Genomic DNA, 25,567 nt, shown 5'->3' on the forward strand with positions numbered 1-25,567 from the left:
ACTGACCAACGCACACGGATGGGCCATCAGGGTCTCCGAACAGCGGTGAGTCGCCGGAAGCCCCCACAGAGACTCACCCCAGGTTTGCCTCATCAGCGGCCTACACTCCACCGGCCACGAGCTGGGAGACCCCGGGCCCCACGGCGAGGGCCGACTCAGAGCAGTCCCTCCACAAAAGCCCAAAAGCATACCAACCAGCACACAAGCACTGCAAGGTGCTCTGGGCTCCCACCCTGCCGGGGCGGCAGCTGGCCTTTCCCTACTAGCCAACCAGGAGTGCCTACCTGCCTCCTCCGCACACCGACCCGCCAGGGCCCATCATGGCAGGGAGACAGCCTCAAACCTGGGACTCACACTTGGCCCGTTAGCGGCATAGGCTGAGAGACACCGGAGAGATCCTCACTTCGCTCTGCACCAGACTCGAAAACTGCAGCACTGCTATTTCTCCTCAACACCTCCAAGTTATTGACCCACAGTTACCACACAGTTGGTTGGACATTGACGTTTACTTTTATGTGTTTCTTCACCTTTACCCAAATGCCAGCATAGTTTGGCATGGTTCCTGCCCTAAGCATTCACCTCCCGATCACCCACGTGCCTAGCATGTACAGCAAGTTTGTATAGCCGCTGCAAAGAACGCATTTCATTTAATCTGTATACCATGCTATATACTAGGTTTAGGCATACTATATAAGTCCATATCTAGCCTTCCTGCTCGGCCAAAACGCAAAGCTTATGAATATTGTATTGGCATGTTGGCTTAACCTGTGACTCCTTGATTGTCTTTTATGAGTATTGGTACCTTAAAACGAGCCTTATATCAACCAGGACACTCTGTGTTCACGTATCTACAACCTGCGTTTGTCCATATTCAACCTGGTTTACACGAGCCAACTATAATTTACCCAAATCTTATTATAAAAATTGTGCAGAATAATCTACATGCTACCTAATGGTCAAATGTTTGTTTATATGCTTGTCAAGCTGTTGGGGCTTGACAAGCCCGCTTGGTATATTTTCATGCACGCAAAAATAAAGAATTTAAAAAAAAAAAAAAAAAGAAAAGAAAGTCACCTATAACTTATCTTACTTAACCTGTTGTGTTTTTTTTTTGTGTTTTTTTACCCTCATAATGCTGTTTTGTTTTTTTAAATGTTAAAATATTTAGCAAGTATCACCACAATCCATTTTTTTCTGTGATCCGTGTTTATCTCGCATGTAACGTCCTTTCTATTTAGAACCGGACATTAAGCGCATATAAGCGCTTGTATCCATTATTAAATTCTATTTTGCAACTTAAAATTAGCAGAAGACAGAGAAACCGTGTAATTCAAATCTGCGGGTTTTCCCTGCTGGTAAGAACAGAAAAGCCCAGATTTGGGTCTTCTGCAGAGAGCTGCTAATACCACTCGCACTGCAACTATTATAGCAAAATGGGCTTAACCACAGATGGGGATTCCCTGAGCATCTTGGTGACATACAGGAACAGACACCTCGATAAACCATCAGACATTCCTACTCGTCCAAGTATTGTTTCATGTAAAACTAAAATCAAGAGGATGGCTATAAAACACAGTGATGGCTAACCTTGACACCATAAATTGTTTCTGGACTACATTTCTCATGACGCTCAGCTAGCTTTTAGAGTCTAAAAGCTAGCTGAGCATCATGTGAAATGTAGTCCAGAAATAATTTATTTTAAAAAGGGTTTAGGATCAGCGCTGCGTGATCTAGAGGGAAATAAACAGGAAGAGAGCTGCAACCTATGGGTATGAGGTTCCCTCCAACGTCCTCAGGAAAGAGATGGCAAAAAAACACAGTAATAGGTCGCGCTGTACAGAAAATATTACAATAAATAGATAAAAATATATAAAAATATGTAATTATCTCACATGTGATAGGGAGAACAAACAGAGAGTAAAAATAGATGTATATAATAGTCCCAATATATAGTGAGATTCTTGTGGATTCCAATAGGCTAATGGTGACTTGATAGTGTAGTCAATGAGAGGCTGGATCTTCTATGGCTTAGGGATTCTTGACTCAATGGCGGCCATGTGAATAAAAAACAGAAAGACTCCAATAGTGCAAACTGTGTTTGAATAGATGGAATAACGTGTATATTAATGAGGTGTTACACTCACCTATTCAAGAGCATGTACTTGCTCAAGTGTGATTAGCATTCAGTGGCGTTGGCCCCCCACTGTCGGGATATAGGTGTAGACAATTCCTCAATATGAAAGAGAAAATAGAAACCAAATATAGTGCTCACTGTATTCTTAAAAATGAGTCTGAAAAGTAGAAGGCGTACTCACATTTAAATGAGCAGGAAATACTGCTCAATATAATGGCGTAGGTGGTATAGTCCCCACCTAGGACAAAATATATATATAAAAATAGCCAAAACGCGTTTCGCCACACAGGGCTTTATCAACTGGCAATAATAAAAGGTTTTTTTATTGCCAGTTGATAAAGCCCAGTGTGGCGAAACGCATTTTGGCTATTTTTATATATATATTTTGTTACTGTATTATTAAAGGAATATTGGCTTTTTTACCATTTATCTGCCATATACCTTTTTATTCTATTTTATTATTTTATATTCTTTTAACCTGGTCACTCGTCACTTTGAAGCAGACAATCATCCAAAGAATCCTAGGTGGGGACTATACCACCTACGCCATCATATTGAGCAGTATTTCCTGCTCATTTAAATGCGAGTACGCCTTCTACTTTTCAGACTCATTTTCAAGGTTAGCCATCACTGATATAATAGATGTAATGAGCAGACAGGGTCATTGTTGGATCTCTAAAACAGAAGTTCTGTTGCTGAACAACTTGAGTTTTTTATGGGTTAGAAGATCATCGTTACAACGTCAAGCTTTAGTAGTAGCATGGGTCTATAATAGTTTTACAGTGATTTGCACAGAAACATGAAGAACGTGAAATGCATGAATTATTCTGAGCATAATTTTACTCTAAAAACCTATGAATGCCAGGTGTCACTTTTCCATGAATACTATTTCACTGTAAGAACGAAAAAAAAATTACATTCCACAAATCATGAAGAAAAAAAATTGCATATTATATATATATATATATATATATATATATATAAAATGTTATCAATCTGTACTTTTTACTGGTAAAACTAAATAAGTAAGCCTGATTGTTTCATTTCTTCCCTCCTCTGTATGCATTTTCTATGCGGACTGCCAGGGGAAAAAGGACAGAGATTCTAACAATGACTGACAGGGAACTAAGATGATGGCACCTATTCGCAGGAAAGATGAGTGTGGATTTCTACATCTAATTTTATTTTTTACACCTCACAAACAGATTTGTTTAATATAGGCAACAAATATTATTATATTAAGAAATCCTTGGAAGTGACCATTCCTTAAAAAACAAACAAACAAAAAAAAACATTGGCAAGCAGAGGGCGCTCTGTAGTCTTAACCCCTTAAGGACCGCTGACGGTTCAGGACCATCAGCGGTAAAATGTGCGTTTGGACCGCTGACGGTCCTGAACCGTCATAACGGTCAGAGCTACTTACCTGATCGCCGTCGGTCCCACGGCGGCGATCAGCTCTCCTCCCGGTCCAGGGGGACTGCCTGTCTGCCCGGGCAGTCCCCCCTCGGCAGATCAGGACCCCACGGCCATGTGATCACTCGATCACATGACCGCAATAGGGGTCTGTGTATCTGCCTGCAGGGGGACTGACAGGCAGTCTCCCTGCATCTGTAAAATCAAAAATAAAGTGTAAAAAAAAAAAAACAGGGGGGCGGGGCCGGACCGCCGAGCTGGACGGTCACGAAACTGAACAGCTCCTGCAACTTCCAACATTACAAGCCTCTAAAACTACAAATTTCAACTTAAAAGCTGACCGACAGCAAAGATCATCGGCCCAAAGGAGGCACTGGATCCAGGGAGAGGCTGGCTCCCCGAGCTACAGTCCCCTGGAGGAGGAATCTTTGAAGCCCCTGATGGGGCCTACTCCGGCGGTGAGCGGGACAGACGGCCGCTGCCCCACTATCCCGCCTAATGATGCCTAAGAGGTGAACTGGCCCTGTTCCCCCCCCCCCCCCTCTGGACCGGGGGGGTGATCCCGGTCCTTGCCCTGGGACACCGACCGCTGCGGCACAAGCAAGGCACCTCACCAAAAATGGCGGACGCCATGTGCGCTGACGTCGGAGGAAAGGAATACTCTTCCCCCACACTCAAGCTCGACAGCATAGATCTAAGTGCTGACCAGGAACCAACAACAGCTAACCACCTGCAAGCATTGCAGCACCCCAGCAGGCCAGAAGCCGGCGAAGCCAATGGGACACAACAAGCCAGCATTCACCCCGCAGAAAAGACAAGCGACGCTCCGCGGATACAACCCTACCTTCCCGCCAAGACGGGGTACTGGTCTCCGACATACAGAGCCACATGTCCCTGCCGCAATGACAGACTATCGTCCCCAACCTGCCATAAAGGAGCCGTGAAGCACATCTGACAGCCGGCATGCAGCAACAGCTTGAAAAGCACACGGGGAACACTGGTGGAGTGGAGACTCATGCAGACGTTAAGCCTAAATGCCCAGCTGAACTCAAACTGCACAATATGGGGGCCACACAGGTGGGATCCAGCACCCATGACACCCTGACCCAATCAACCGAACCAGAACTCGTCCGCAAGGACCCTCGAGGTGACCATTTTGTATCCCAATGCAAAGTTCCTGTTCTGTCCCCACATTCATTACTCTTACCAGTCACCTGACAGGACAGAACTGTGGCCTACTGCCTCTACTATTATAAAATGGTACAGCTGTACAACGTTAGACACCCACAAAATGTCGTGCCCTCAGTTTAACTCAACTCACCAGTGAGCCTCTGTTAACCACATCATTTTAAATTGTTATACCTTATTTTATTATGTGAAAGTGCCCCAAACACTTGAGCAGCGGGCCTGGTCTCCCAGTGGCAATAACAGCCTGTACTTAACTAAGTTCTTACTAGCCTATTATTGTTGCCAGTAATAATGTAGGCCCTTGGCAAGCCATGTCTCAGATCTTACTAATGTGAAGTAACACACTGGGCCGTCTAGACATGGCATGTTGGGCATGTATGTTTACACTGGCGCAGCAACTAGTTCTTGTTTTACATTCTCAACCAAAAATGTGTGCAGTTCTTCTTGACACACTATGCCTATACCTGAAGCTTGTTATCACGTATAATGCAACTTAACTATGTCACTGTCGCAATATTTGTTTCCGACTTAATCCATGCGAATCTCATCTCTTGCTGTAGCTAAAAGTATTTACTAATCTTCTGACTTACTCAGCAATATTCTAACTATTAAAAAATGTGCAGTTGTACTCGTATGTCACAGATTGTCAGCTTTGAAAGGTCTGTAACTGTTATTGTGACATTACAGATATGTTTGTACCCACCTTTGCACAATAAAAATAAAGAATATAAAAAAAACAATCAGTGAAAAAAAAAATGTGTGTATATATATATATATATATATACACACACACACACGTATTATATCTATATATATATATATATATATATATATATATAATGTCATACTAAGTGTATTTCTATATTTATATATACGTATATTAATATAAAAATACACTTATATTATAAACTATATATGTGGTATATATATATATATATATATATTATTATAAAATACAAATAATATGTTAATAAAAATAAATAACAAAAAATAAAAATAATTTGTAATAATTAAAAAAAATTATATATATATATATATATATATGCAATTTTATTCTAACAGTATTTTGATATTGATATATATATTTATATCAAAATACACTTAGAATGTAATGATATATATATGTATAAATAAATAAAAATAATACGAAATATACATGTCCACATACATAATTACATAAATAATTTCATAAATATACACGTAGACGTCAAATATATAAATATGTATATATATTAAAATTCTACGTGCATATTTATGTCATATTTTTACCTAATTAAGTAATTTTAATGATTGCAATTTGAGGGACCTGCCTGCCAACCCAGGCCAAAAGTCCAGATAATTTAATTTGCTAGCACTGTGTTTAACCCTGTAACTTTCTATGACACCCTAAATCCTGTACATGGGGGTACTGTTTTACTCGGGAGACTTCGCTGAACACAAATATTAGTGTTTCAAAACAGTAAAACATATCACAGCGAGTGAAAGTGAAGTTTTTTGCATTTTTCACACACAAACAGCTCTTCCACTGAGGATATTATTGCTGTGATATATTTTACTGTTCTGATACACTAATATTTGTGTTCAGCGAAGTCTCCTGAGTATAACAGTACCCCACATGTAGAGGTTTTATAGTGTTTGTGAAAGTTACAGGGTCAAATATAAGGCTTGATTTTCCTTTTTTTTTTATTGAAATTTGTCAGATTGGTTAGGTTGCCTTTGAGAGCGTATGGTAGCCAAGGAATGAGAATTAGCCCCATGATGGCATACCATTTGCAAAAGAAGACAACCCAAGGTATTGCAAATGGGGTATGTTCAGCCTTTTTTAGTAGCCACTTAGTCACAAACACCGGCCAAAGTTAGCGGTTTTTGCATTTTTAACACACAAACAAATATAAATGCTAACTTTGGCCAGTGTTTGTGACTAGGTGGCTACTAAAAAAGACTGGACATACCCCATTTTGAATACCCTGGGTTGTCTACTTTAAAAAATATGTACGTTAGGTGTGTTTCGGGGATTTATGACAGATAACGGTGTAACAATGTCACTATTGATACATTTAAAATATATATATATTGAAACAGCAATTTCCTACTTGTATTTATAGGCCTATAACTTGCAAAAAAAAAGCAATAAAGCATGTAAACACTGGGTGTTTTTAAACTCGGGACAAAATTTTGAATCTATTTAGCAGTTTTTTCCATTCGCTTTTGTAGATAAGTAAAAGATTTTTCAAGTAAAAGTCCAAAAACATGTTTTTTTTTTTATTTTTCACCATATTTTATTTTTTTTTTTTTAAATACAATATATGACATAATATAAATACTGGTATGTAAAGAAAGCCCTTCTTGTCGTGAAAAAAACAATATATAACTTGTATGGGAACCGTAAATGAGAGAGCGAAAAATTACAGCTAAACACAAACACCACAAAAGTGTTAAAACTGCTCTGGTCCTTGGGGGCGTGGTCTGAGGTGGGAGCGAGCTGGACGTGTCCGTGTGAGCTCCGCCGGGACCACTGGATCAACGGCTAACAGAAGCGGCATTCCGTGACCGATTGCGGATCAAACTGAAGGGAGACCCGAGATGGAAAAGCGGGCCCCTAAGAAGCCGACCAAAAAACAGGCTGAACAGGGAGCGACGGTGGCAGATCTCTTTGCGGCCTCCCGCGCCATGAGGAACACCCAAGATGGCGGACGGGAAAGCCTTGGAGGGCCGCGATCTCCTTCCAGCCCGGCATCCAGCGGGACTTCGGGATCCCAAGAGCCTGACGCCAAACAGATACTGGCTACCTTGGCGGAGGTAAGATCCTACCTAGCGACAGAGATAGCTAGAAATACCGCCGAAGTTAAGGCGGAGATACAGGCACTCGGCAATAGAACAGCAGTGCTAGAGCAAAGAGTGGAGTCCACAGTGGAAGCTCACAATGCAGCCGCTGCGCAAATTAACCTGTTAACATCCAGGTTAGCGGTGGCTGAATATGCACTAGAAGATTTGGGCAACCGCTCGCGTAGGAACAATATCAGACTGCGGGGTTTGCCAGAGAGAGAGGGGGAAGGCTCCCTGATTGAGGTGGTACTCGCCATATTTAAACCATTGCTACCAAACATACCGGAAAACCTCTGGCATGTTGAGAGGGCTCATAGGGCTCTCAGGGTCAGACGGCCAAATGATACCAGACCCAGGGATATCATCATCAAATTTCAGTTTTTTCAAACAAAGGAAGCTTTGATGAGATATGGAAGGGAAAACCAAATCAAGTATAGAGGAGCTGAATTGGCCCTATTTCAGGACCTGACACCAGACACCCTGAGACAGAGGAGGGAATGGAGGCCTATAACTGAATTGCTCCAACAGCACTCTATTAAATACGCGTGGGGCCATCCGTTCCGCCTGATGGCCTTTAAGGATGGGCGCTCTAAGATCCTACACCCTGGGGGCGATCCGGCGGCATTCCTGCACGACCTAGGGGTACAAGACACAGGCGACATTGCAGTGCCTGGAGCTGCGACAGCGACGGTACATCCCCTCCCTCGAGAATGGTACACGGCGGGTGAGTGAGGTCCGCGGGGGGCTCCCTTACGTTCCTTTTCTGGTGCCAGCCCCTTGAAGAAGTGCCCCATTGGGGACGGCTTGTGGGGGGTATTTTGCATCCTGTTTTTTTGGGAGGGGGTCTTTTTTCTGCGGGCACTTATATCTATTTTAATTTAAAGGTTTTTGTACCCGTCAGGAGCGAGTGATTTTTGCTCGGCCTGGGGTTGATATCCGGGGGGGGGCTCCATTGTGTTTTGGGGAGGGTTAGGGCTTCTCCTTCTGGAAAGGTGTGGGATTATATACTCATTTTGGGGACATGATTCTGACGCATCTGCAAGGCGGCGCCCAGCATACAATCGAGGCACGGTGTGGTTGCCAGCTCATGGGTTAACGTTTTCGCTATTGTTGTGAGGTCTGGACTCTGACTTTTAATATGTCCGGCGGGAGCGGGGTGGACGGTGGGGTAGGCACCGACGGAGGGGTTATTTGTATTTGTACTATGCACACCTATTGTTCGGTTATAGGCATGTTTAAACAGTTTTTAGTTTTTTCTTCGTACCCCCCTCTATGTATTTATGCTTCCTCTTTCACTCTCGAGTACCCACAACCAGGTATTAGATGCGGCCACATGTTGGGCTGCATAGAGGTGGATAGTTGAAATCCACCAAGACCAATTTTTGGCACCCGTATACTCCACTCCGGCTGACTCGGGGAGCTAGGGATGAGGGGGGTCCCCAACAATTGAGGCAAAGGGCATACTGCTTGTTCTTTACGGGGGAGGGGGGACGTCGGTTTAGGCCTTATTTCTTCCCGCCTCCGGCTCACGCTCCATTAGCTGTGGGATATCCCCAGGGCTATAGCCCATATTTAGTCGCACGAACCCTGGATACCCCGGTCGGGCCTATATAAATGTCTTCCCATTTGATTTAAATAACACGCAAGGCAAGCTCTTTCCACCCATAGGATGCAGGGAGCAGCGAGGGGATCACAGGGCGAGAGTAAAGTCGAGTTGCAAGGGATGCCCGAGAAGGAGTACGGGTATGATACCCAAGGGGAGCCTGGGGTGGGGCGTCCTACCTAGGTGAATGTATTTGTAATGACCGCCACCAATCGTTTGTATTCGGCTGCGGTTTTAATTATTTTTAGGTTGGTCTGAATCCCTGGCCCTGTTGAGCCTTTTAGGATCACTGGAGGGACAGGGACTCATACCCCACAAGAGCCTGGCTTTAGATAAGACCAGGCATTTACTGTACATAATATGTTTTCTACTTACTGTTCTTTTTTTTCCTCTTTATTTTGTCCCCTTTCTATCCCTTCTTATACCTTCCCTTACCCAGCCCTGGAGGGTGACGTTGGGGGAATACACCTTAGGAACGGCCGGAACGTAACTGGTGAGACTTCAATGACAGGAGCAGCGCTTACTATGCAAGCTAGATCGCGCCGGCGAAGATTATCTATTCCTACCGAGAGAAAGTTAGACAAAATACATTTAGTGCGCAGGCTTCACAATGGGTTTTATCATAGCGATTCACACGGGATAGACCCATGCCGGTGAAGATATTGTCCATGAATGTTAAAGGTCTTAATGCACCCAAAAAAAGGCGCCTCATGTTTAGGGATCTCAACCGTTTGAACCCCGATATAGCTTTCCTGCAGGAGACACACATTCAGGCCTCGGCGAAATTTGCACTCAGAGACCGTACGTACCGAACCACGTATGAGTCGAGAGCGCTCAATAAGAGGAATGGCGTTGCAATCCTGGTACACCACAGATGCCCGCTTAATGTTACTAGGGTACATGCGGACTCGGGGGGCCGCTTTGTGCTCCTGTCAGGAACGTTGTACTCCCATAGCATACATATTATTAATCTTTATGGCCCCAATGACCCCTCTAAGGAGTTTTGGGCGGAATTGACACTGATGATTAACACTCTACCACATGGCATGATAATAGTAGGAGGCGATTTCAATGCAGCGCCATGCCCGGCGAGAGATAGGGGATCAGGTAAAGGTATTCCTAGATCGCATAATAGGGGCGGACAGGACAAATTATTACATATCTTCATGCAGGACACAGGCTTAGTAGATATCTGGAGGGCACAACACCCGGACGACAACGATTTTACATTCTACTCTGCACCCCATGATACTTACTCGAGAATTGACTTGTTTTTGGTTAATACTCACTCAGTGCCCAAAGTATCGATATCGACTGTAGGATCCATAACCTGGTCTGATCACGCTGACATTTCCATAACATTGGATAAACTAAGTGCTACGTCCCCATGGTCATGGAAATTGAACACTTCTTTGCTGCGTGATCCGGCAATAGTTGAGGAGGTTAGGAAGGAATTGCTTGACTACTTCGCTAGAGAAACTGGCACGGATTTATCAAAGGTGACGGTGTGGTCGGCTCATAAAACGGTGATCAGGGGCGTTTTGATTCGTGCAGCAACGCTGAAGAAAAAACGCAAAACCCAACTGCTATCTTCCCTTCTGGAGTCCTTGCGTGAGGCCGAACTGAAACATAAGATCGACGCTACACCTGCTAACTTGCAGGTGGTGCGGGAACTGAGAGCCTCGATTAAAGGAACGATGATAGACGAAACAGCACGGGCTATCGTAAGATCTAAACGGACCTATTTTGAAAAGGGCAACAAGATGGATACCCTACTGGCGAGAACGTTACGGCCACGACAGCATCGACCCCACATTACTAAAATCAGAGATGCCTTAGGTCAATACCGCACAGACCCCACAGATATAGCTACAGTATTTACGGAATTCTTCGCTAAACTATACAACCACTCCACAACAGACCCCGCCAGAATCAGCGACGAAAGGGACAAGATACAAGCCTTCCTTGCCGGGCTGGATTTACCAAAACTAAATGGGGCGGAAGTGGAGTCCTTGAGGAAACCGATTACAGAGGGGGAAGTAGAAGTGGCAATCTATACTCTGAAAAGTAATAAGGCTCCGGGACCGGATGGATTCGATGGCTCTTATTATAAAACCTTTAGGGAAGAACTGGTTCCACACCTGGTTGATTGGCTTAACGAATTATTAGATGGAGGAACGCCTGATAGGGATATGTCACTAGCAGACATCGTTTTACTGCCGAAACCAGGCAGAGATTTGTCGACCCCAGAAAACTTTCGCCCGATTTCCCTTATCAATCACGACTCAAAAATACTAGCGAAGATCCTGGCTACCAGGATAAATCTGATCCTACCTCGGCTGATTCACCCTGACCAGGTGGGGTTTATACCAACTAGACAACTATTCGAGAATACTCGACGTAACGTGGACCTCATATGGAGACAAACCACGAGGAAGATACCGACGATATTACTATCGTTGGATGCCGAAAAGGCTTTCGACAGGGTTCAATGGCCTTACTTATTTACAATGCTGGATCACCTTGGATTCCCGGTTCAGTTCACGACTGCGGTTCGAGCAATGTATACCAACGTCAGAGCCCAAATCCGCATTTCGGGTGCAAAGATAAAACCGTTTGGTCTTAGCAATGGCACGAGACAAGGATGCCCATTGTCGCCCTTATTATTCGCCCTGTCTTTAGAGCCGCTCCTTCAGGCAATACGCGCAGCCCCGAATATCAAAGGGGTAGATGTCGGAGGGAAACGATACGTGGTGTCGGCATTTGCCGACGACGTGTTACTGACGCTAACTGAACCGAGGGGATCTATGGCGGCACTGGCAGACGTTTTGGGAGAATTTGGAGAATTGGCCGGATACAAGGTGAATATGGATAAATCCAGTGTGTTACCCATAGGGATGCCGGAGCTGGACACAGACTACATAGGGAGAACCTACAAGTTAAGAATATCGAGAGATCACATAAAATATCTAGGCATACGATTGACAGCGGATCCATCTAAATTATTCCAACAGAATTACACTCCGCTGATTAAGACCTTGATGACGGATATGGAGAAATGGATGGAAAAGGCAATTTCTTGGATCGGCAGGATACACTCCGTAAAGATGAATGTGCTACCCAGAATATTGTTTTTGTTCCAGGCACTTCCGATAAGGGTATCCAGATCAGACCTAGGACCGCTACAGCAAGCCATAGGCAAATTTATATGGCAAAACAGGAAACACAGGGTATCACGCAACATTCTTTATCGAGCTAAGGGCAGAGGAGGACTTGGCCTTCCACATTTACACTTTTATTACATTGCCGCCCAACTGGCACAGGTGGCGCTGTGGCACTCCCCGCCTGAGGAAAGAAGATGGGTTGACCTGGAAGCATCCCTTATGGGGATGGATATGCCTCAGTTCTATATGTGGACCCCGAAGGAGCACAGACCGAACATAACAGTGACTTGTCCAGCGATCTCTAACTCGCTGAAAATATGGGACACGGCTGCACCCAAGTATGGCTTGGCGTCCTCCCCCTCACCGATGACCCCTCTATTGAGGAACAAAGCATTCTTACCAGGGATGTCGGCCCGGGAGTTTAGAGGCATGGAAAGGGCGGGACTGCAAAGGTTATTTCAGCTATACGAGGGGGGCTCGATCGTGACTTTTGACAATCTGCAAAATAAAACACCTCTGCGACCCTTTGACTATTTCAGGTACCTTCAGATCAGGGATTATGCCCGTAACATCCAGGTTAAACAAGCCGCAGAGGCACAGATGACGTTCTTTGAGAGAATGTGCGCAAAAGAACGATTCCCAGGAAAAATGATTTCACTTATCTACTTACATTTATGCCACAACACTTCAGAATGGGGAGGACTAACATACATAGCCCAATGGGAAGCGGAATTAGGAGAGACATTAGAGGGAGTGGAGTGGCAGGAGATGTGGGAGGCGGCCGCGCAGGCTTCTATGTGTGTCTCCCTGCAGGAACAGTCCTATAAGACGCTATTTAGGTGGTATACCACACCGGTAAAGTTGAGCCGTATGAATCAAATTACTACAGACCTATGCTGGCGAGGATGTGGTCTCAAGGGCACATATGTCCACATGTGGTGGGAATGCCCAATAGCACAAGTGTTTTGGCGACAAATTGCGCAATTGCTACGAGACATATTTGAGAGGGAGGTTAAACTAGACCCATGGGTGTTCCTGTTAGCCAGACCTATAGATAACTGGACCAAAGCGCAACTAACCCTATTGAATAAGGTGACTCTGGCAGCTAGGAGAGCTCTGGCACAGGGATGGTTGAAACAGGAGGCCCCAGGGATTGATATGGTGACCAGGAAAATTAAAGATAATTACCTCATGGATGACCTCACAGCTCGAGTTAGGGGTACGACGAAAAAGTTTGAAAAAATTTGGGGCCCTTGGGAGGCCAGCGCAGCCAATACGTGAGTTTAGCTCACACGACATGGGATGGCCGGACCCTCCTGACGTCACCCTCCCCCCCCCCCCCCCCTTTTTTTTTTTTTTTTCTCTCCCCTAGTTTTTCCTTTTTTCACACTCTGATATCTACTTTCATCTCTCTGTTCCTTTCCTTCTCTCTTGTGAGATCTTCTTAATTATTTCACGAAAGCCAGGCAGACTGTAAATAACTAGTACCACGAAAGGATTGGGACATGGGCTTACTGGTGCAATTGGATAGAACTTTGTAAGAGTTTGACAAAAAATATAAAACAGCAAACGAGTTGTTAGATTATCATGGAAACACAGGATGGAAAATAGGGCATGTCCTACACATATTTAACATGCGAACATACTAGTATGACATATATGGTGCTGTTTGACCTGCCTTATTGGTTTCTGTTTTTGTCTTATTACTGCCTTTGCTTATCTCTCATCTATGTTATAAGTTTAAAAATTTTAAAAATAAAAAACTGGGAAGGACTGGTTAAAAGCTGATAGCCGCATTCCAGGATACGTTGGTGAAGTGAAGGTTTACTAGGAGGGATAGTTTAAGGTCATTCCAAATACGATGTGAACCATGCATATATAATGTAACAATATCCTGTATCGGCTCGTTTTGATATGCAATTATTGTAATGTTCTTCGTTGACATAAATAAAGAATTTATAAAAAAAAAAAAAAAAAAACTGCTCTGGTCCTTAACGTACAAACATCGCAAAAACAGGCCGGTCCTTAAGGGGTTAAAGCTGTAAATTTAAGTGGTTGAGTAAACAAAAACTGCATTCTGTTCAATGAATAAAATTATGAAAACACTGTACATTTTAAGGGGTTACGTGAAATGCAAAAATGTCAGTATTTTCCACAAATTTTTTTTCAAAATAAGTCTAAACAACACATGCAAATCTTCTGTAAACCGAGCAAAATATTTGTATACATGAGGAGGTTCTAGGGCAGGAAGGGTAAATAAATATTTTTTTTGTAAATTTCTTTGTAAATATATTTGGCAAAGTCTGATAAATTGAGAAATGTTCCACCCACTCTGCTTCGAGGGTCCAATATAGTTTAAAACAGACTGATGGCTGTAATTAGCTGCATTACAGTTGTTGTTTTTTTGGCTTTCCCATTCAAACAACTTTCTGTTGAAAAATTATACTCTACTATACTATAAAGCGACCAGAATATTTGAAATTTAATAAGCTGAAGGGCGAAATCACACTGCCTCTGGTAACCTGTTTTAACATTTGTCACACCCCTATTTAAATCTACAGAGCGAATTTTAGCCATTTCACAAACTTTTACAGAGGAACATTCTATATTCTACATAATTGCAAGAATACAAAGGTGAGATCAGTAGTGATACAAGAATAGGAGACTACACCCAGACACATACTGAAAAACTAAACATCTGCTTTCTAATAGGATGTATTTGAGCAAATCATGGTCAGTGACCAAAAAATGCCAAGGATATTAACTACTGGTAGCTCAGTCAGATATAAAGCTGAAGACTATCTGGTGTTAAGGTAGATAGATACACATTTACATACAATCTAGAATTTCTCTACATGTGCTCTTGATAAAGTAAAACTGGACATTTTCCCTGATCTGCAAACTGCTGACAACACTGGTAATGGCTCTCAGAGACATTTTCAAGAAGAAGAAGGAAAAAATAAATAAATAAAGCACTGAAAATTTAGCAGGAAGGAAAAATTGTAAAAGTCTTTCCTCCTACCTTTGTCTTTCATCTGCTAGTGACATCACTTATTTCGTGAATGCACGTGGGTTTTTGCCTTCTTTTTTCCCCCTGAACAGCACATTTTTTATTCAATAAAACGTATTTTTTTTAAACCACACATTTTTGTATATGTGTAGAGTCCCTTTTTCTACAATGCAACAAAGTCTGACAATATTCCAGAATTTACACACAGATTACACTTACACCTTTTAAAATGCCTATTATTATATTACATTACAGCAATGGATAACATAAAATGTTATGTTATGTTACCCTGTATAAAGCAGTGCATTATATTAAACTGGGTATCCCAGAATTCATGATAGATATTAAATTACTTCACTGGATATCAGTGGTTTACGGAAAACAAATGTTGTAGATGCTAGAGTTGTTTATATATTACATTGTATTATTATACATAACAAATGCTGAAAGCTTGAGTAAATTATGATACATATATCAGAACATATATTAAGTGATATATAGGTTTATACTAAGTAGTATTGAAAAAATGTGTGATTCACTGGTTTTACACAAGTCATTGTGTGATCTAAATTATGTTTTAATACGGCACAATGTGGGATTTAGATTACATTATGCCACAGACATTGTGGTATCTGTTATTGCATTTGATATTACAGGAACCGTAGGAACAGTTACACTGTGGGAGTCCAGTCATTAAGCTGGACAGTATGGAATCTAAATTACACGTTGCTACAGTGCACATTGTGGGACCAATTGTGTTATTTCACAGGACAATTTCAGATATATTTAATGTGGGAATTAGAATTCCAGTGGCTATTGAAGCATTTCTATTACACTGTTTCTAAGGAAACTGTGGGGTTTATGCATTTCTAAGGATATACTCCCGAAGCTCACGATTCACCAGTATATTGTATTACATGCCTTAAACTTTTAAGTCCTATGCTACTAGTCAAACCATGGCATACACACCAGAGGTGAATTTCTACTCCCTGCGCTAAATTTTTACTCGTCAATGGCCAGTGGCATAAAGAAATTGAGTACTGTTGTATTATATACTACAGAATGTATATAAATGTTATATTATAAATAATATTTTGGGTTCTACAGTGGACTCAATGTTGAGGGCTGGCAGGCAGAGCTTGTAGACCGCCTGGATATTCTATGATATATCACATTTTATGAAAGGCACTCACTCTGGAAGGCCCGCAGGTAGATCTTATGGGTCCACCTGGATTATTTATACACACATATAAAACCAAGAGGGCTGCACTCACCGAACATGCATACATTATAGGGTGCTGCTGGGACCAAAATATACAAAATACAGAATCCAGCGCACTCGCTTATTAACTAAACAGTGATTTCAAATCTTAGCGATTGTAATAGTTTTATTTAAAAACTCCTCACCTAGGAAAAAAAATGATGGGGGTTTAGTTATATTATATGATCATACATTGCATAAGCCTGCCAACTACGTCAAAGTACCCCATATTCGGCAGGTCCTATCCTACTAGCAGCCTAATGCTTGCTTATATATTCTATTATTTACATATTACATGATATTTTGGGCATTTACTGTAGAAGGCCTGCAGGAAGAGCTCATGGTCCCCCTGGATACTATATTACAAACTGTATATATAACATTACTTATACATTGTTTATATGACGTTTACAGCAATCACTCTCAAAGGCCTGCGGGAATAGCCTGTGGTCCCCCTGGATAATATCAGACAGTATATATTACACTGTATATTATATGATTTATGAGGTAATATAGATTATTATATTACATATTCGGTCACTCACTCTCGAAGGCCATCAGGAAGAGCTCGTGGTCCTCCTGGATACTATATATATATTATATTACAGACTGTATACATTATATTACACGGTATATTATATGATTTATGAGGTAATATAGATTATTATATTATATATTCGGCCACTCACTCTCAAAGGCCTGCAGGAAGAGCTTGTGTTCCCCCTGGATACTATATATATTATATTACAGACTGCATACATTATATAACATGGTATATTATATGATTTATGAGGTGATATAGATTATATTATATATTCGGCCACTCACTCTCGAAGGCCTGCAGGAAGAGCTTGTGGTCCCCCTGGATACTATATATATTATATTACAGACTGTATACATTATATTACACGGTATATTATATGATTTATGAGGTAATATAGATTATTATATTATATATTCGGCCACTCACTCTCGAAGGCCTGCAGGAAGAGCTTGTGGTCCCCCTGGATACTATATATATTATATTACAGACTGTATACATTATATTACACGGTATATTATATGATTTATGAGGTAATATAGATTATTATATTATATATTCGGCCACTCACTCTAGAAGGCCTGCAGGAAGAGCTTGTGGTCCCCCTGGATACTATATATATTATATTACAGACTGTATCCATTATATTACATGGTATATTATATGATTTATGAGGTAATATAGATTATATTATATATTCGGCCACTCACTCTCGAAGGCCTGCAGGAAGAGCTCGTGTTCCCCCTGGATACTATATATATTATATTACAGACTGTATCCATTATATTACACGGTATTCTATATGATTTATGAGGTAATATAGATTATTATATTATATATTCGGCCACTCACTCTCAAAGGCCTGCAGGAAGAGCTCGTGTTCCCCCTGGATACTATATATATTATATTACAGACTGCATACATTATATTACACGGTATATTATATGATTTATGAGGTAATATAGATTATTATATTACATATTCGGTCACTCACTCTCGAAGGCCTGCAGGAAGAGCTCGTGTTCCCCCTGGATACTATATATATTATATTACAGACTGCATACATTATATAACATGGTATATTATATGATTTATGAGGTAATATAGATTATTATATTATATATTCGGCCACTCACTCTCGAAGGCCTGCAGGAAGAGCTCGTGTTCCCCCTGGATACTATATATATTATATTACAGACTGTATACATTATATAACATGGTATATTATATGATTTATGAGGTAATATAGATTATTATATTATATATTCTGTCACTCACTCTCGAAGGCCTGCAGGAAGAGCTCGTGTTCCCCCTGGATACTATATATATTACAGACTGTATATATTATATTACACAGTATATTATATGATTTATGAGGTAATCTAGATTATTATATTATATATTCGGCCACTCACTCTCGAAGGCCTGCAGGAAGAGCTCATGTTCCCCCTGGATACTATATATATTATATTACAGACTGTATACATTATATTACACAGTATATTATATGATTTATGAGGTGATATAGATTATAATATTATATATTCGGCCACTCACTCTCGAAGGCCTGCAGGAAGAGCTCGTGTTCCCCCTGGATACTATATATATTATATTACAGACTGTAAATATTATAGTACACGGTATATTATATGATTTATGAGGTAATATAGATTATTATATTATATATTCGGCCACTCACTCTCGAAGGCCTGCAGGAAGAGCTTGTGGTCCCCCTGGATACTATATATATTATATTACAGACTGCATACATTATATTACACGGTATATTATATGATTTATGAGGTAATATAGATTATTATATTATATATTCGGCCACTCACTCTCGAAGGCCTGCAGGAAGAGCTCGTGTTCCCCCTGGATACTATATATATATTAACATACAGACTGTATACATTATATTACACTGTATATTATATGATTTATGAGGTAATATAGATTATTATATTATATATTCTGTCACTCACTCTCGAAGGCCTGCAGGAAGAGCTCGTGGTCCTCCTGGATACTATATATATTATATTACAGACTGTATATATTATATGATTTATGAGGTAATATAGATTATTATATTATATATTTTTATCACTCACTCTCGAAGGCCTGCAGGAAGAGCTTGTGGTCCCCCTGGATACTATATATATTATATTACAGGCTGTATATATTATATTACACTGTATATTATATGATTTATGAGGTAATATAGATTATTATATTATATATTCGGCCACTGACTCTCGAAGGCCTGCAGGAAGAGCTCGTGGTCCTCCTGGATACTATATATATTATATTACAGACTGTATATATTATATGATTTATGAGGTAATATAGATTATTATATTATATATTCTGTCACTCACTCTCGAAGGCCTGCAGGAAGAGCTTGTGTTCCCCCTGGATACTATATATATTATATTACACTGTATATTATATGATTTATGAGGTAATATAGATTATTATATTATATATTCGGCCACTGACTCTCGAAGGCCTGCAGGAAGAGCTTGTGTTCCCCCTGGATACTATATATATTATATTACAGGCTGTATATATTATATTACACTGTATATTATATGATTTATGAGGTAATATAGATTATTATATTACATATTCGGTCACTCACTCTCGAAGGCCATCAGGAAGAGCTCGTGGTCCTCCTGGATACTATATATATTATATTACAGGCTGTATATATTATATTACACTGTATATTATATGATTTATGAGGTAATATAGATTATTATATTACATATTCGGTCACTCACTCTCGAAGGCCATCAGGAAGAGCTCGTGGTCCTCCTGGATACTATATATATTATATTACAGACTGTATACATTATATTACACGGTATATTATATGATTTATGAGGTAATATAGATTATTATATTATATATTTTTATCACTCACTCTCGAAGGCCTGCAGGAAGAGCTTGTGGTCCCCCTGGATACTATATATATTATATTACAGGCTGTATATATTATATTACACGGTATATTATATGATTTATGAGGTAATATAGATTATTATATTATATATTCTGTCAATCACTCTCGAAGGCCTGCAGGAAGAGCTCGTGGTCCTCCTGGATACTATATATATTATATTACAGACTGTATATATTATATGATTTATGAGGTAATATAGATTATTATATTATATATTCGGCCACTGACTCTCGAAGGCCTGCAGGAAGAGCTTGTGTTCCCCCTGGATACTATATATATTATATTACAGACTGCATACATTATATAACATGGTATATTATATGATTTATGAGGTGATATAGATTATTATATTATATATTTGGCCACTCACTCTCGAAGGCCTGCAGGAAGAGCTTGTGTTCCCCCTGGATACTATATATATTATATTACAGACTGTATACATTATATTACACAGTATATTATATGATTTATGAGGTGATATAGATTATTATATTATATATTTGGCCACTCACTCTCGAAGGCCTGCAGGAAGAGCTCGTGGTCCCCCTGGATACTATATATATTATATTACAGACTGTATATATTATATTACACGGTATATTATATGATTTATGAGGTGATATAGATTATTATATTATATATTTTTGTCACTCACTCTCGAAGGCCTGCAGGAAGAGCTCGTGGTCCGCCTGGATTTGCTCCATTTTTGGTTTCCGGACGGGCTGGGGGAGGCAGACGGTGCTTGGAGCCGAGCCGCCCTGTTTCTGGGGTGCCATCCGTTATCGGGGGGCCATGTGCGGTAAAACCCGGCGGATAGTCTCGCTGGCCCCTCGGCTGCTCACCGTGCTCGGCTCGAGTCGGCCCCGCCCCCGCTGCGCCCTGATTGGCGGCCGAGGAAGTGATCCGGGCGGCACGGCGCGCGCTGATTGGCTGCCCGTCCTGTCACTCAGACTCAGGATACTGAATGGCCTGGTTGGTCCGAGACCCCTCTCCCTCCTTCAACTGAAACCGCGGGAAGGCGGCGCGGGGCATGATGGGAACGGAGAGAGGAGGGAGAGCACGTAGGGAGGCGGGGCCTCGGGGCATGCTGGGAAAGGGGGGCAGCCAGGGGGAAAACAGGAGGAAAAGAGGACAGCTAGGGCTTGGCTGCAGGAGAGGGGAATTCTGGGAGAGAGAGAGAGAGGGGGACAGATTGGGAATACTGTAACAGAGACATCCAAACATGCAAAACCTAATTCCAGGGCTACTGCCCCCCTCCACATACACACCGACACATACCCACACCGACACATACACACCGACACATACCCACACAAACACACACCGACACATACACACACAGACACATACCCACACAAACACACACCGACACATATACACCGACACATACACACACAGACACACACAAACACACACCGACAAATACACACACAGACACATACCCACACAAACACACACAGACACATACCCACACAAACACACATACCCACACAAACACACACAGACACATACCCACACAAACACACACCGACACATACACACAGACACACACACACATAACCACACCGACACACACACACATAACCACACCGACACACAAACACACCGACACATACACACACAGACAGATACCCACACAAACACACAGACAAATACACACACAGACACATACCCACACAAACACACCGACACCCACACAAACACACACACACATACCCACACCGACACACACACTGCCACATACACACCCCGACACATACACACACTGACACATACCCACACAAACACACCACGACTCAAACACACCGTCAAATACCCACACCGACACATACACACAGATACCCACACTGACACATACACACACTGACAAAAACACACAGATACGCACAATGACACAAACACACATTGACACATTGATACCCACACTGACAGATACACACTGACACATACACACTGATACCCACATTGACACATACACACACACTGACACACTGATACCCACACTGACACAAACACACAGATATCCACACTGACACATACATTGACACAAACACACAGATACACACACTGACACAGATACACACACAGACACCCACACAGATACACACAATGACAAATACACACAGATACCCACACTGATATACAGATACACACACTGAGACATACACATACACACAGATACCCTTACTGACACATACACCCAGATACACACACTGACAAATAAACACAGACACCCATACTGACACATACACATAATACCCATACTGACACATACCCACACTGACACACAGATACCCACACTGACACATACACACAGATACCCACACATACACACCAATACCCTTACTGACACATACACACATATATCCACACTGACACACAGATACCCATACTGACACTTACACATAGATACCCACACTGACACATACACACAGATACCCACACGTACACACCAATACCCTTACTGACACATACACACATATACCCACACGTACACACCAATACCCTTACTGACACATACACACATATACCCACACTGACACACAGATACCCATACTGACACTTACACATAGATACCCACACTGACACAGATACACACACACACTAACAATGTTTCATACCATCCAGTAAACCTGGCTTTAGATATCATACCTGTGGGCAGTCCATTGTTTTGTTTGTGAATCATGTTGTGGATGTGTTACGAGAATTGAATCACACATCCTAACAGATGTCTGAGTATAGAATTACCCAGGAGCGTCTACTAGGACATAAAACAAAATAAATTGTAACATTTCATTAACGTATAGATTAATGCTTTTTCTAAGTGTCCTGTCGTGGTTTCCACTTGTTGGTTGTCAGAGAGCGCGTTCTTGGTATATTTTTCTGGTTATTGACTTTGGCTATTATTTTTGACTTTCCCTTCTTCTGCTATCCTGACCCTTGGCTAGTTATTCATATTGTCTCATTCTGTATCCATGACCTTGGCTAGTTCATTGACCGTTCTCTTTTCCGTTAAGTCCGGCCATCCTAAGGTCCGGTATACGTTGTTTGTGTTAATATAGTTCTGCGTGTTGGGTCACACCGTAATCGTGACAGTGACAGACTGGCAGTATTGTGATAGAGCGTAACAGTGACAGACTGGCAGTATTGTGATACAAAGTAACGGGGACAGACTGGCAGTATTATGATAGAGAGTAACAGGGACAGACTGGTAGTATTGTAATACAGAGTAACAGACAGACTGGCAGTATTGTGATAGAGGGTAATGGGATAGACTGGCAGTATTGTGATAGAGAGTAACGGGGACAGACTGGCAGTATTGTGATAGAGGGTAACGGGGACAGACTGGCAGTATTGTGATAGAGGGTAACGGGGACAGACTGGCAGTATTGTGATAGAGGGTAACAGGGACAGACTGGCAGTATCGTGATAGAGGGTAACGGGGACAGACTGGCAGTATTGTGATAGAGGGTAACGGGGACAGACTGGCAGTATTGTGATAGAGGGTAACGGGGACAGACTGGCAGTATTGTGATAGAGAGTAACAGGGACATACTGGCAGTATTGTGATACAGAGTAACAGGTACAGAATGGCAGTATCTCCCAACCCAGAAGCAACCATTATTATTATTATTATGGCAATAACAGAAAAACTATAATATGACTGGGCACAGGGTATGAGGTCCATGGGCAGATTTATTGGACAGCATACAGCAAGCTTGATAAAGGAACCTTTTGAGACAAAACAATGTTTCATACCATCCAGTGAACCTGGCTTTAGATATCATACCTGTGGCCAGTCCATTGTTTTGTTTGTGAATCATGTTGTGGATGTGTTAGGAGAATTGAATCACACATTTCCTAACAGATGTCTGAGTATAGAATTACCCAGGAGCGTCTACTGGGACATAAAACAAAATAAATTGTAACATTTCATTAACGTATAGATTAATGCTTTTTCTAAGTGTCCTGTCGTGGTTTCCACTTGTTGGTTGTCAGAGAGCGCGTTCTTGGTATATTTTTCTGGTTATTGACTTTGGCTATTATTTTTGACTTTCCCTTCTTCTGCTATCCCGACCCTTAGCTAGTTATTCATATTGTCTCATTCTGTATCCATGACCTTGGCTAGTTCATTGACCGTTCTCTTTTACGTTAAGTCCGGCCATCCTAAGGTCCGGTATACGTTGTTTGTGTTAATATAGTTCTGCGTGTTGGGTCACACAGTAATCGTGACAGTGACAGACTGGCAGTATTGTGATAGAGCGTAACAGTGACAGACTGGCAGTATTGTGATACAAAGTAACGGGGACAGACTGGCAGTATTATGATAGAGGGTAATAGGATAGACTGGCAGTATTGTGATACAAAGTAACGGGGGCAAACTGGCAGTATTATGATAGAGAGTAACAGGGATAGACTGGCAGTATTCTGATAGAGAATAACATACAGACTGGCAGTATTGTGATAGAGAGTAACAGGGACAGACTGGCAGTATTGTGATAGAGGGTAATGGGATAGACTGGCAGTATTGTGATACACAGTAATGGGGACAGACTGGCAGTATTATGATAGAGAGTAACAGGGACATACTGGCAGTATTGTAATACAGAGTAACAGACAGACTGGCAGTATTGTGATAGAGGGTAATGGGATAGACTGGCAGTATTGTGGTAGAGAGTAACGGGGACAGACTGGCAGTATTGTGATAGAGGGTAACGGGGACAGACTGGCAGTATTGTGATAGAGGGTAACGGGGACAGACTGGCAGTATTGTGATAGAGGGTAACGGGGACAGACTGGCAGTATTGTGATAGAGGGTAACGGGGACAGACTGGCAGTATTGTGATAGAGGGTAACGGGGACAGACTGGCAGTATTGTGATAGAGAGTAACAGGGACATACTGGCAGTATTGTGATACAGAGTAACAGGTACAGAATGGCAGTATCGCCCAACCCAGAAGCAACCATTATTATTATTATTCTGGCAATAACAGAAAAACTATAATATGACTAGGCACAGGGTATGAGGTCCATGGGCAGATTTATTGGACAGCATACAGCAAGCTTGATAAAGGAACCTTTTGAGACAAAACAATGTTTCATACCATCCAGTGAACCTGGCTTTAGATATCATACCTGTGGCCAGTCCATTGTTTTGTTTGTGAATCATGTTGTGGATGTGTTAGGAGAATTGAATCACACATTTCCTAACAGATGTCTGAGTATAGAATTACCCAGGAGCGTCTACTAGGACATAAAACAAAATAAATTGTTACATCTCATTAACGTATAGATTAGAATGCACGTGGGGGGGCGTGGCCTGACTGCCGATGGAGTGAGACGCACTACTCCTAAGCTCCTAGGCCCCAACCTGTTAAACCCTGTAAAATAGCATCGCAAAACGCTGAAAATGGGGAAAGCCAAGAAAATAAGCGCAGCGGGCACCTCCGGTGTGACTCCAG

General features: G+C 41.7%; 1 protein-coding gene across 1 annotated transcript in view; it reads right to left on the reverse strand.

The window, feature by feature from the left end:
- The window catches only part of SUZ12 (SUZ12 polycomb repressive complex 2 subunit), a 57,001-nt gene extending 36,002 nt beyond the window's left edge, over positions 1 to 20,999 (reverse strand). Inside the window, exon 1 of the mRNA XM_063456179.1 lies at positions 20,761 to 20,999. Within this exon, the coding sequence (XP_063312249.1) occupies positions 20,761 to 20,881 (121 nt within the window). The 5' untranslated portion in view covers positions 20,882 to 20,999. The remainder of the gene's footprint in view (positions 1 to 20,760) is intronic.
- Positions 21,000 to 25,567: the final 4,568 nt, after the last annotated feature.

The sequence above is a fragment of the Pelobates fuscus genome, chromosome 5 (genome assembly GCF_036172605.1).
Source record: "Pelobates fuscus isolate aPelFus1 chromosome 5, aPelFus1.pri, whole genome shotgun sequence".
In the NCBI taxonomy this organism is placed as follows: domain Eukaryota; kingdom Metazoa; phylum Chordata; class Amphibia; order Anura; family Pelobatidae; genus Pelobates; species Pelobates fuscus.